The sequence below is a fragment of the Perna viridis genome, chromosome 12, assembly GCF_037379345.1.
Source record: "Perna viridis isolate PV_CMFRI_1.1 ecotype Kerala chromosome 12, ASM3737934v1, whole genome shotgun sequence".
Lineage (NCBI taxonomy): Eukaryota > Metazoa > Mollusca > Bivalvia > Mytilida > Mytilidae > Perna > Perna viridis.
This window is the reverse complement of record NC_142456.1, coordinates 6017284-6032378: the sequence shown is the minus strand read 5'-3', so window position 1 is coordinate 6032378 and position 15095 is coordinate 6017284. Positions and strand designations below refer to the sequence as shown.

Below are 15095 nucleotides of genomic sequence, written 5' to 3'. Positions count from 1 at the left end.
CTTAGCTATATACAAATCTTGAATTTGATTTATTTTTTAAGTTAAAATCGAAATCAATTTCATGTTGTTTCTACATAGTGAAAAACTCTAGGCATAAGTTAAAAGAAAAGTCTGTTTAACAAATGGCGTTACCAAAACCGGAAACAAACGAAATTTTGTCCTGACTTGGCACAGGTATTTCTGATGGATATGGTGAATTAACGGGGTTTTATGGCGCTAAACCTTCTGCTGCAATGACTGATATTTGGTTTCTGTTTTTAACCTACCCTTTCTACAAACTGTCGTAATGTTTGACCTTTTACAAAAGACATTTGACACGGGAAACAAAATGTAATCCTTCTTAAATGTCATACAATTCCATCGTAGAAATGCTTTTTTAAACGAAGGCTAGAAGCCTCGTTTTATTTAACAGGTTAACAAATAAGACGCCTTGCCGGTCTCATTTCTTCTTTGGATTCGTATTCCCGAGATTTACCCGTACCCCCAAATGTGTGCCGGTACATGGTGACTAAAGATCATACTAGCCCATTTCTTGAATTATGTTGCTTCTGAGATGAGAAAATAAATTCTTGGTTGTTTTAACAACATGGAAAATTATTAAAAATCCAGTCCGAATGTATACATTTCAGACAAAATAAACAGTTTTTTTAATGCCATCCCTGGTCTTCCATCATCGCACGTACTTGGGTGGAATCGTAAACCTGCTGGGGGAGTATTGGATACAGGGATACGTTACATATGAGAAATGCGATGGAATCATTACCTCTTGGGGAGTATCGGACAGAAGGTTTGGTTTTTGGTAGATGTGTCCATCAATATGGCTAGAGATCTTACGACTGCAGAGAAATAACAAGAAACACTAGCTCATGGCCAATACCTAAGGAACTCGACGTTATTGTACGTTTAAAAAGAATTGTCGCCTTCATTGTTATATTTTTGCCATCGCACAAATTTCCTGTTGTATTTCAGAGAATCTCTGAAGGAAATTTTTACTCAACATTCTATAATTTTATTTTCATTTTCCTGTTAATATAGTGTTACCTAAATCAAACCAAAGAAAAACATTTCTTTTGCGTTTTCAATTTTATGCACGCATGTGCGTCGTTGCGTAGGTGACACTGAAGTGGACCTCTTTGTAGCTACGTCTTAAAGAGCTGCATTAGCAAATAACAATGGATGGTGTAAAATGTTCCAAGAAATACAATTTAAAATTTAATTTTTACTCAGTCATTTAAAAGTCTGAGACTTTAAAACGTATGTGTACAACCTGGAGTAAAGTCCCTGTACAAAAAACACCTGCTATAGTCCGTCATTGTTATGCGTGTCCAATACTGAACAGCAGTTACATGATATTATAAAGAAACACATTGCCATCACTCAAATTACAAACCAGCAATCGACTGGTCGCCTCGTCACAATGAATGGCAGTAGGATAACTTAAACCATCGTCATTGTTAATGATTTCTTCACCGACTTTCGTGGTAGGATTCACGCGAACAACATTATGGGATGAAAATCCAACCATCAAAACATTACCTGTCGTGTCTGTTGTAACCCCACGTGGTTGATTGAAATTATTTTTGTCATAAATCCACTGGACCTTCCCGTCCAAATCGAGGCAGACGAGTCGTCTAGGAAAAAAGGTAGTCAGATATAAATTATGTTTATCAACAGTTAAGTATTCGGCTTGATCGAACTCCATGTTTATTTTTATCAGTTTCTCTGTTCCTCCGAGTTCACTCATGACTTCAATGCATATTCTATTCAATTCGACAATCATGAACAACTGCATACCATAAACAGCAATTCCCCAGCAGTTACCGCCCTTTGTAACCTTGCGCACATTTTTTGTGTCAAGGTCAATAAATTCGATGTATTTTTCTCTACCGTAAGTTATAGCCACTTCTCTATCAATCAGAGCTATTCCGAATGGTTCAGCTGAGAGAGCGATGTCTTCTAGGTGCTCTCCATTCATGTTGTGCATAAGAAGGCGTTTGTTCCGTCTATCGAGAAACAGTAACTTATTGTTAGATACAAGACAGCCTTTAATATCAAATTCTTTTGCTCCTGGGTTGAGCTTAAAATACGTCTTTTGTTGTATACTATTTGCTCTCTCTGAAGCCATTATACTGAAACACAGTAATATAGAACTGAGAGTTTACATTTTACATGAAAGATGAATAAACCTGAAAGCGTCACTAAAATATAGAACATATAATAGACGTAAATTAAAACGATCATTTTATTTAAATTATGACGGAATCTGTTAAGAAAAGGGGAATATTTTTTTACTATCCGGAAAAACCTGAGAAAGAGTAATGAAGGGAATCTAGATTCGAGCGGAAATCAAAAGAATATTATCCAATGATAAAGACTCACACACACACAAAGGAACATGAAATAACCAAAATAATACGTACAAAGAAAAACTCGGATTCCAATTAAAATTGGGAGCATGGACCAAGCAGGTGCATCAGTAGGGTAAGCGTTCTCTGCTTTCCTAGAAACATCTGTCAAGTTGCTCATAAAATGTCGAGTCCGTTGTAGGCGAAGGAGTTAAGGAAACTATGGAACGGCAAACAACAAATCGGTTTTCTTGATGCAGATGGATATACCGTAATGAAATGATGAAACTTTTAAAAGATAGTTCTTTCAAAGTAAAGGAATTCAACATAGCTCTTTAATTTGATGTAATTAAAAGGGACTTAATTTGTAATACTTAATAGTATCTTAATCCGCCTTACAAAAGTCTGGAAAAAAGATTTTCTAGCGGCGATAATGCCGATTACATTACATTCTTATAACTAGAGTACATATGTACATGTAATGCGAAAACCATGATACAAAACTTACCCTAGCTATAGTGATTTAAACAGTTTCCAGAAAACAGAAAAAATTTCAGCAATCACAGTGTCTGCATCTTTTATAATTATAGCAAGTATCTTAATTATGCCTGTTCACTGCCAAATTATTTCAAAGTTTCAACTGCAGCTGGCTTCTAAATCATATGAATCTGATCGCTCTCTTCGGATGTTGATAATTGTAGATAAATATACAATAAACTTCCGCTTTTGTCTTATGTGTAAACATATCGTTCAGATTAAAAATGCAAGGACTTCCGATACTGATTTTCTGCGGCGGATCTAGGGCGATGTCCTGAGGATTTTTTGCAATAATTGGGCAAAAAAACACATTTTAGCCTAGAACACCCCCCTATCTTTTCTTCCCCCACACACACTCTTATTGGTGTTACATTAGGCTGACTGTTGTAGTAGGAAACATCATATGAATCGTTGAAACAAGTGTCTTGTGCTTTTCAACTAAAAAAATGTATATATTCAGTAACATGTAACAATAGGACAACTACGATCTACATGTAACTATATGTTAGATAGATTATCTGGCTGATTCTCTGAATGTCAACTTTTAATTAATTAATATATATGTTCCTCTTCACTGAACTTAATTATGGGGCACCAAAAAGGGAATTTACACTGATGAGAAACTCAGATAAATTAATATCCAGGTATAACTTTCTTTATTGTTTATGTTGATAATTGTATTAAGGATATTGTGTAATTGTAACTGATTTGCAAAAAAACAACAAATCTTACTACAAAAATCAATCATAAGTTTATATTTAATTTTTATCTAAAGATTTGAAATGAAGTACAATTTTATGAACTTTTTTAAAGCCTGTGAATGATTTTATTTTGTGTGTTTTTGTTTCATTTGTCACTTAAAACTCTTTTTTTAAAGTTTTTTTTTCAGACAATTACTTTATAAATGAGAACAAGATAGTATATAGATATTTTATTATATATCAATGTAACTTTGTATTATACATAACAAACATAATAAGTTTAGCACTGAAACTAATATTAAAATATGATAGACATAATCATCATTATTATGGAACATATACATATACAAAAACGTAACAGATCAGCAAGTTGCACAAAAAGTCAGTACACAATTAACCTAGATGGAGAAGTTCTGATGCTGAGTCGGCGTATTCCATGAGCGTGATGGTTCTGTTCTGTAGTCTTTCCTTGAGGATGGCAATGCGGCGGTCGATGTTCAAGTACTTCTTTGGACGTGGTCTGGCTGTTCCCCCTGCTTCTCTCTGTAGTTGCGTTGGTTGCGTTCTGGATATCCTGGAAAGTCTTTATGATGGTGAAAATGTTCGGGTGTGCGTGTTGAATCTTTTTCTTCAGTTTACCATGCCAGGCTTCTAGGTTGTTGGTTGTGCGTGGTCCTTCTGTGTTGAAGTGGTTCCATGTGCGTCGGTCGTCGGCATCAACCCACTGTTCTGTTACGTAGTCGGTGAATGGCTGAGTATTACGTGGGATGTCTGTCTCTTCCAAGTCTTCTAATGTGTGGAACCAGACGTCTTCTATGCTATCTAGAGGTATCAACGGAAGGACGGCTGCACGGCGAATCAGGCTTTTGACGTCGTGGTTGTCTCTATACAAGGTCTGCAGTCCTGTAGTCTGTGCCTTTTTCCATATACATTGTGTGAAATGAAAGAAGCAACCTTTCATGGTGATGATGGGTAGGACCTGGCGTATGGCGTTATGAGCTGCTATTTCGAAGTCGGCGAAAATTATAATTTATAGAATTCAAATATATTTCAGTAACATCTTTTAAATATTTAAAAAATGTTCAATCTTTTAATTTAGAATTGGTGATTCAGTATATAATTATTTATATCTTTTTATACCACAATATGTTAAATGAAAATTAGATTATAAAAATTCAAATATTCTTAAGCATATTAACATTTTATGAAATATTGAATATCAAATATTTATTTGTTTCTAGATTTTCTAATTCCCCCTTTAAAGGACCCCAAGATAATAACTAAAACAACAATGTTACAATATGTGATTTTAAGAAAGTTGACGTTCAGAGAACACACCGATGATCAAATGCGGACCTCGCGTAATCGGTTCAACAGATTAAATTTCCAATATAAACATGTTTTCTACCTCTAATTAAAGGACAGGTGAAGTTCGATCATTGATTGTGTGTATACTGCATTTACCGGTCATTTGTTAACTAGCATGTCATTTCGAAATTTTACTTTTGAGTGTGGATTGATTGATTAATTGATTGATTGATTGATTGATTGATTGATTGATTGATTGTTGGGGTTTAACGCCCGAGCAGCAATATTTCAGCTTTATTCAGGCGATGAACATGAAATGGATGATAAAATGAACATGAAATGATGATGACACGGGTAATTATATTTTGCTAATTCTCAATAGTTAATTAATAATCCTATTTATTATAGTTCCATATTTACCATTTAAAACATTTTATACAGTTTCTTTCCCATAACACAGGATAAGGTGAATAAACTGAAGAAAAATAGTAATCAAGGGACCCAAGGTTATTGCGGTAATCAAAAGAATGCAATCCAGGGACAAAGACCAGACATGGAAAACAGACATACACAACAAAGAACATACATTAACTAAAATCATACATACAAAGTAACAAAAGCAAATGAGCAACTTGGACTCCACTAAAAACTGGGAGCATGGACCAAGTGCACCGGTAGGATAAGCGTCCTCTGCTTTTTTTATGATAAAAAAAAACTTTAAATAGTTTAAAACACATGTTTAGCTAATTCACTTTGGCGGCGCCTTTCAACATATCAGATGCTAGAGGTGAGGATAGCACCAAGTCAGAAAATAGCTTGCCAGACAACCTCTAGCATTGCTGGAGTACTAAATCCAATCTGCACATACAAAAAGAGCACACACAAAATAAAAGGGAAAACAATACACAAATACGTGGGAGACTGACACCTATGCTTCCATCAAGACATGCTTACTATTAATACCCGGATAACGAAATAGGGGGAGTAACTCTCGTGAAACCTACATGTATATGTCAATTAGGCACAATGCGACACAATTGTGACGTTTTAGCGGGAGAAAGTACGAGATATATATTACAGAATTTATTTTAGATGTGAATTATCGATTTTTTTTACACAGAGAACATTAATTTCGATAATCACTGTTATCTTTTTAGAGGCTGTCCATGGAAGACCCGGGTAGTGGGTGACAAATGCCAAAGTTTGTTTTTAAAACATTTGCACTTGAGGTCACAAACGCATGTTTTCTAAAGTGAAGGAGGTTGCTTTGTGATTTACTGAAATGTTAAATGTAACAATGGAATGAATTAAATCAAAAGCACTACAAAATTTACCCGGAATAACTACATGATTTACCTAGAACAAACAATTCAGTTGGATAAAATGTTCCTTGTGTGGCCCATATCAAACACTTTACATGGTCTGTACATGGACAGTGTCTTTACATGGTCTCTACATGGACAGTCTCCTTACATGGTCTCTACATGGACAGTCACTTTACATGGTCTCTACCTGGACACTCCTTTTTACATGGTCTCTGCATGGATAGTCTTTTACTAATTCAGTTTCAACGTTATAGCAATAAAATGCATCTTGACGTACGTGTATAAATTGAAGCTACTGAAACTGAGAACAAGCGATCCCTTACTTGTAATTTAGCGTTCAAGTATTGAATTTACGTTGTGTATTTTGTTTCAATTAGTAAATGCTTCTACTTGAAGTAAACCAGTATGTTGGAAGTTAGAGAAATCATAAAATGATTTTTGTCAGTGAAGTAAATCAGGATTCGAACAATGATCAAGACACACACAACAAAGAACATGAATTGAAAAAATAACACGCATAAAGAAACAAAAGTGAAAAAACAACACAGACACCACTAAAAACTGGGAAAATGGACCAGGTGCGTCGGTAGAGTTCAAAGAAAAACCCGAGTTGCCCATGAAATATCCCATCCGGGATATAGATTATTGCAATGCTACGCTAAACAAATCGCTTCCCATGTAAATACCTAGACGTTTGTTTCGACTGTATTATAATTTTGATTGTTGCTTTCACTTTGTCTGTACACATTGCATATATACTACGCAATCACCCAGTGCTCAAGAAAAACGCACGACATAATTAATCATTTACTGTTTTAACGCGATTACGCAACTCTTTTTATGAATAAATTTATGACATTCTTTATTATGAACTGATAGATGTATCGCTTACAGATAAAGGTGTTTCAGGATATTATTTGCTCAAATTACGCACGAAATACAAAAAAAATAATCACGCTAATTTCTTACAGTATATATCATCTGAACAACCTCACAGCTCTTACGATTAAAACTGTATATAGATAATAGATATCTTCAATAAACGGTAAGAAATTTTCCATGCCTGCAGTCTGCCTTCAACTGCGATTTACTGCCTTGCAATTAAAATTGGGTGCATGGACCAAGAAGGTGCACCAGTAGGGTAAGCGTCCTCTGCTTTCCTAGAAACATCTGTCAAGTTGCTCATAAAATGTCGAGTCCGTTGTAGACGAAAGAGTAAAGGAAACTATGAAACGGCAAACAACAAATCGGTTTTCTTGATGCAGATGGATGTACCGTAATGAAATGATGAAACTTTTAAAAGATAGTTCTTTCAAAGTAAAGGAATTCAACATTGCTCTTTAATTTGATATAATTAAAAGGGACTTAATTTGTAGTATCTTAATCCGCCTTACAAAAGTCTGGAAAAAAGATTTTCTAGCGGCGATAATGCCGATTACATTACATTCTTATAACTAGAGTACATATGTACATGTAATGCGAAAACCATGATACAAAACTTACCCTAGCTATAGTGATTTAAACAGTTTCCAGAAAACAGAAAAAATTTCAGCAATCACAGTGTCTGCATCTTTTATAATTATAGCAAGTATCTTAATTATGCCTGTTCACTGCCAAATTATTTCAAAGTTTCAACTGCAGCTGGTTTCTAAATCATATTAATCTGATCGCTCTCTTCGGATGTTGATAATTGTAGATAAATATACAATTAACTTCCGCTTTTGTCTTATCTGTAAACATATTATTCAGATTAAAAATGCAAGGACTTCCGATACTGATTTTCTGCGGCGGATCTAGGGCGATGTCCTGAGGTTTTTTTGCAATAATTGGGCAAAAAAACCACATTTTAGCCTAGAAACCCCCCCCCCCCCCCCCCACTGTCTTTCCTACCCCCACACAGACTCTTATTGGTGTTACATTAGGCTGACTGTTGTAGTAGGAAACATCATATGAATCGTTGAAACAAGTGTCTTGTGCTTTTCAACTAAAAAAATGTATATATTCAGTAACATGTAACAATAGAACAACTACAATCTACATGTAACTATATGTTAGATAGATTATCTGGCTGATTCTCTGAATGTCAACTTTTAATTAATTAATATATATGTTCCTCTTCACTGAACTTAATTATGGGGCACCAAAAAGGGAATTTACACTGATGAGAAACTCAGATAAATTAATATCCAGGTATAACTTCTTTATTGTTTATGTTGATAATTGTATTAAGGATATTGTGTAATTGTAACTGATTTACAAAAAAAAAAAAAACAAATCTTACTACAAAAATCAATCATAAGTTTATATTTAATTTTTATCTAAAGATTTGAAATGAAGTACAGTTTTATGAACTTTTTTAAAGCCTGTGAATGATTTTATTTTGTGTGGTTTTGTTTCATTTGTCTCTTAAAACTCTTTTTTTAAAGTTTTCTTCAGACGATTACTTTATAAATGAGAACAAGATAGTATATAGATATTTTATTATATATCAATGTAACTTTGTATTATACATAACAAACATAATAAGTTTAGCACTGAAACTAATATTAAAATATGATAGACATAATCATCATTATTATGGAACATATACATATACAAAAACATAACAGATCAGCAAGTTGCACAAAAAGTCAGTACACAATTAACCTAGGTGGAGAAGTTCTGATTCTGAGTCGGCGTATTCCATGAGCGTGATGGTTCTGTTCTGTAGTCTTTCCTTGAGGACGGCAATGCAGCGGTCGATGTTCAAGTACTTCTTTGGACATGGTCTGGCTGTTCCCCCTGCTTCTCTCTGTAGTTGGTTTATGTCGGTTGCGTTCTGGATATCCTGGAAAGTCTTGATGATGGTGAAAATGTTCGGGTGTGCGTGTTGAATCTTCTTCTTAAGTTTACCATGCCAGGCTTCTAGGTTGTTGGTTGTGCGTGGTCTTTCTGTGTTGAAGTGGTTCCATGTGCGTCGGTCGTCGGCATCAACCCACTGTTCTGTTACGTAGTCGGTGAATGGCTGAGTATTACGTGGGATGTCTGTCTCTTCCAAGTCTTCTAATGTGTGGAACCAGACGTCTTCTATGCTATCTAGAGGTATCAACGGAAGGACGGCTGCACGGCGAATCAGGCTTTTGACGTCGTGGTTGTCTCTATACAAGGTCTGCAGTCCTGTAGTCTGTGCCTTTTTCCATATACATTGTGTGAAATGAAAGAAGCAACCTTTCATGGTGATGATGGGTAGGACCTGGCGTATGGCGTTATGAGCTGCTATTTCGAAGTCGGCGAAAATTATAATTTATAGAATTCAAATATATTTCAGTAACATCTTTTAAATATTTAAAAAATGTTCAATCTTTTAATTTAGAATTGGTGATTCAGTATATAATTATTTATATCTTTTTATACCACAATATGTTAAATGAAAATTAGATTATAAAAATTCAAATATTCTTAAGCATATTAACATTTTATGAAATATTGAATATCAAATATTTATTTGTTTCTAGATTTTCTAATTCCCCCTTTAAAGGACCCCAAGATAATAACTAAAACAACAATGTTACAATATGTGATTTTAAGAAAGTTGACGTTCAGAGAACACACCGATGATCAAATGCGGACCTCGCGTAATCGGTTCAACAGATTAAATTTCCAATATAAACATGTTTTCTACCTCTAATTAAAGGACAGGTGAAGTTCGATCATTGATTGTGTGTATACTGCATTTACCGGTCATTTGTTAACTAGCATGTCATTTCGAAATTTTACTTTTGAGTGTGGATTGATTGATTAATTGATTGATTGATTGATTGATTGATTGATTGATTGATTGATTGATTGTTGGGGTTTAACGCCCGAGCAGCAATATTTCAGCTTTATTCAGGCGATGAACATGAAATGGATGATAAAATGAACATGAAATGATGATGACACGGGTAATTATATTTTGCTAATTCTCAATAGTTAATTAATAATCCTATTTATTATAGTTCCATATTTACCATTTAAAACATTTTATACAGTTTCTTTCCCATAACACAGGATAAGGTGAATAAACTGAAGAAAAATAGTAATCAAGGGACCCAAGGTTATTGCGGTAATCAAAAGAATGCAATCCAGGGACAAAGACCAGACATGGAAAACAGACATACACAACAAAGAACATACATTAACTAAAATCATACATACAAAGTAACAAAAGCAAATGAGCAACTTGGACTCCACTAAAAACTGGGAGCATGGACTAAGTGCACCGGTAGGATAAGCGTCCTCTGCTTTTTTTATGATAAAAAAAAACTTTAAATAGTTTAAAACACATGTTTAGCTAATTCACTTTGGCGGCGCCTTTCAACATATCAGATGCTAGAGGTGAGGATAGCACCAAGTCAGAAAATAGCTTGCCAGACAACCTCTAGCATTGCTGGAGTACTAAATCCAATCTGCACATACAAAAAGAGCACACACAAAATAAAAGGGAAAACAATACACAAATACGTGGGAGACTGACACCTATGCTTCCATCAAGACATGCTTACTATTAATACCCGGATAACGAAATAGGGGGAGTAACTCTCGTGAAACCTACATGTATATGTCAATTAGGCACAATGCGACACAATTGTGACGTTTTAGCGGGAGAAAGTACGAGATATATATTACAGAATTTATTTTAGATGTGAATTATCGATTTTTTTTACACAGAGAACATTAATTTCGATAATCACTGTTATCTTTTTAGAGGCTGTCCATGGAAGACCCGGGTAGTGGGTGACAAATGCCAAAGTTTGTTTTTAAAACATTTGCACTTGAGGTCACAAACGCATGTTTTCTAAAGTGAAGGAGGTTGCTTTGTGATTTACTGAAATGTTAAATGTAACAATGGAATGAATTAAATCAAAAGCACTACAAAATTTACCCGGAATAACTACATGATTTACCTAGAACAAACAATTCAGTTGGATAAAATGTTCCTTGTGTGGCCCATATCAAACACTTTACATGGTCTGTACATGGACAGTGTCTTTACATGGTCTCTACATGGACAGTCTCTTTACATGGTCTCTACATGGACAGTCACTTTACATGGTCTCTACCTGGACACTCCTTTTTACATGGTCTCTGCATGGATAGTCTTTTACTAATTCAGTTTCAACGTTATAGCAATAAAATGCATCTTGACGTACGTGTATAAATTGAAGCTACTGAAACTGAGAACAAGCGATCCCTTACTTGTAATTTAGCGTTCAAGTATTGAATTTACGTTGTGTATTTTGTTTCAATTAGTAAATGCTTCTACTTGAAGTAAACCAGTATGTTGGAAGTTAGAGAAATCATAAAATGATTTTTGTCAGTGAAGTAAATCAGGATTCGAACAATGATCAAGACACACACAACAAAGAACATGAATTGAAAAAATAACACGCATAAAGAAACAAAAGTGAAAAAACAACACAGACACCACTAAAAACTGGGAAAATGGACCAGGTGCGTCGGTAGAGTTCAAAGAAAAACCCGAGTTGCCCATGAAATATCCCATCCGGGATATAGATTATTGCAATGCTACGCTAAACAAATCGCTTCCCATGTAAATACCTAGACGTTTGTTTCGACTGTATTATAATTTTGATTGTTGCTTTCACTTTGTCTGTACACATTGCATATATACTACGCAATCACCCAGTGCTCAAGAAAAACGCACGACATAATTAATCATTTACTGTTTTAACGCGATTACGCAACTCTTTTTATGAATAAATTTATGACATTCTTTATTATGAACTGATAGATGTATCGCTTACAGATAAAGGTGTTTCAGGATATTATTTGCTCAAATTACGCACGAAATACAAAAAAAATAATCACGCTAATTTCTTACAGTATATATCATCTGAACAACCTCACAGCTCTTACGATTAAAACTGTATATAGATAATAGATATCTTCAATAAACGGTAAGAAATTTTCCATGCCTGCAGTCTGCCTTCAACTGCGATTTACTGCCTTGCAATTAAAATTGGGTGCATGGACCAAGAAGGTGCACCAGTAGGGTAAGCGTCCTCTGCTTTCCTAGAAACATCTGTCAAGTTGCTCATAAAATGTCGAGTCCGTTGTAGACGAAAGAGTAAAGGAAACTATGAAACGGCAAACAACAAATCGGTTTTCTTGATGCAGATGGATGTACCGTAATGAAATGATGAAACTTTTAAAAGATAGTTCTTTCAAAGTAAAGGAATTCAACATTGCTCTTTAATTTGATATAATTAAAAGGGACTTAATTTGTAGTATCTTAATCCGCCTTACAAAAGTCTGGAAAAAAGATTTTCTAGCGGCGATAATGCCGATTACATTACATTCTTATAACTAGAGTACATATGTACATGTAATGCGAAAACCATGATACAAAACTTACCCTAGCTATAGTGATTTAAACAGTTTCCAGAAAACAGAAAAAATTTCAGCAATCACAGTGTCTGCATCTTTTATAATTATAGCAAGTATCTTAATTATGCCTGTTCACTGCCAAATTATTTCAAAGTTTCAACTGCAGCTGGTTTCTAAATCATATTAATCTGATCGCTCTCTTCGGATGTTGATAATTGTAGATAAATATACAATTAACTTCCGCTTTTGTCTTATCTGTAAACATATTATTCAGATTAAAAATGCAAGGACTTCCGATACTGATTTTCTGCGGCGGATCTAGGGCGATGTCCTGAGGTTTTTTTGCAATAATTGGGCAAAAAAACCACATTTTAGCCTAGAAACCCCCCCCCCACTGTCTTTCCTACCCCCACACAGACTCTTATTGGTGTTACATTAGGCTGACTGTTGTAGTAGGAAACATCATATGAATCGTTGAAACAAGTGTCTTGTGCTTTTCAACTAAAAAAATGTATATATTCAGTAACATGTAACAATAGAACAACTACAATCTACATGTAACTATATGTTAGATAGATTATCTGGCTGATTCTCTGAATGTCAACTTTTAATTAATTAATATATATGTTCCTCTTCACTGAACTTAATTATGGGGCACCAAAAAGGGAATTTACACTGATGAGAAACTCAGATAAATTAATATCCAGGTATAACTTCTTTATTGTTTATGTTGATAATTGTATTAAGGATATTGTGTAATTGTAACTGATTTACAAAAAAAAAAAAACAAATCTTACTACAAAAATCAATCATAAGTTTATATTTAATTTTTATCTAAAGATTTGAAATGAAGTACAGTTTTATGAACTTTTTTAAAGCCTGTGAATGATTTTATTTTGTGTGGTTTTGTTTCATTTGTCTCTTAAAACTCTTTTTTTAAAGTTTTCTTCAGACGATTACTTTATAAATGAGAACAAGATAGTATATAGATATTTTATTATATATCAATGTAACTTTGTATTATACATAACAAACATAATAAGTTTAGCACTGAAACTAATATTAAAATATGATAGACATAATCATCATTATTATGGAACATATACATATACAAAAACATAACAGATCAGCAAGTTGCACAAAAAGTCAGTACACAATTAACCTAGGTGGAGAAGTTCTGATTCTGAGTCGGCGTATTCCATGAGCGTGATGGTTCTGTTCTGTAGTCTTTCCTTGAGGACGGCAATGCAGCGGTCGATGTTCAAGTACTTCTTTGGACATGGTCTGGCTGTTCCCCCTGCTTCTCTCTGTAGTTGGTTTATGTCGGTTGCGTTCTGGATATCCTGGAAAGTCTTGATGATGGTGAAAATGTTCGGGTGTGCGTGTTGAATCTTCTTCTTAAGTTTACCATGCCAGGCTTCTAGGTTGTTGGTTGTGCGTGGTCTTTCTGTGTTGAAGTGGTTCCATGTGCGTCGGTCGTCGGCATCAACCCACTGTTCTGTTACGTAGTCGGTGAATGACTGAGTATTACGTGGGATGTCTGTCTCTTCCAAGTCTTCTAATGTGTGGAATTAGACGTCTTCTATGCTATCTAGAGGTATCAACGGAAGGACGGCTGCACGGCGAATCAGGCTTTTGACGTCGTGGTTGTCTCTATACAAGGTCTGCAGTCCTGTAGTCTGCGCCTTTTTCCATATACATTGGGTGAAATGAAAGAAGCAACCTTTCATGGTGATGGTGGGTAGGACCTTTCGTATGGCGTTATGAGCTGCTATTTCGAAGTCGGCGAAAATTATAATTTATAGAATTCAAATATATTTCAGTAACATCTTTTAAATATTTAAAAAATGTTCAATCTTTTAATTTAGAATTGGTGATTCAGTATATAATTATTTAGATCTTTTATACCACAATATGTTAAATGAAAATTGGATTATAAAAATTCAAATATTCTTAAGCATATTAACATTTTATGAAATATTCAATGTCAAATATTTATTTGTTTCTAGATTTTCTAATTCCCCCTTTAAAGGACCCAAAGATAATAACTAAAACAACAATGTTACAATATGTGATTTTAAGAAAGTTGACGTTCAGAGAACACACCGATTATCTAATGCGGACCTCGCGTAATCGGTTCAACAGATTAAATTTCCAATACAAACATGTTTTCTACTTCTAATTAAAGGACAGGCGAAGTTCGATCATTGATTGTGTGTATACTGCATTTACCGGTCATTTGTTAACTAGCATGTCATTTCGAAATTTTTACTTTTGAGTGTGGATTGATTGATTGATTGATTGTTGGGGTTTAACGCCAGAGCAGCAATATTTCAGCTATATTCAGGCGATGAACATGAAATGATAAAATGAACATGAAATGATGACGACACCGGTAATTATATTTTGCTTATCCTCGATAGTTAATTAATAATCCTATTTATTATCGTTCTTTGAAATCGGCAGAATTATTGAAAAATATTTACCATTCAAAACATTTTATACAATTC

General features: G+C 34.5%; 1 protein-coding gene and 1 long non-coding RNA gene across 4 annotated transcripts; both read right to left on the bottom strand.

Annotated features, from left to right (window-relative positions):
- Positions 1–1199: 1199 nt before the first annotated feature.
- Positions 1200–7856, bottom strand: LOC148600978 (uncharacterized). Of its 3 annotated transcripts, XM_088555917.1 has the most exons (4): positions 7720–7854; positions 6248–6517; positions 2854–3320; positions 1200–2129 (listed from the first exon to the last, which is right to left on the bottom strand). In XM_088555917.1, the coding sequence occupies exon 4, from the start codon at positions 2123–2125 to the stop codon at positions 1343–1345; it is 783 nt and encodes a 260-aa protein (XP_088412043.1). In that variant the 5' UTR covers positions 2126–2129; positions 2854–3320; positions 6248–6517; positions 7720–7854; the 3' UTR covers positions 1200–1342. The 3 variants fall into 3 exon arrangements, with proteins under 3 accessions (XP_088412043.1, XP_088412045.1, XP_088412044.1); XM_088555919.1 differs by lacking the exon at positions 2854–3320 and having other exon boundaries at positions 7720–7856; XM_088555918.1 differs by lacking the exon at positions 6248–6517.
- A 249-nt stretch (positions 7857–8105) lies between these two features.
- LOC148600977 (uncharacterized) lies at positions 8106–12983 on the bottom strand. The gene is made up of 3 exons (XR_015917140.1): positions 12614–12983; positions 11142–11411; positions 8106–8200 (listed from the first exon to the last, which is right to left on the bottom strand). It is a non-coding gene; the product is annotated as an uncharacterized LOC148600977 (long non-coding RNA).
- Positions 12984–15095: the final 2112 nt, after the last annotated feature.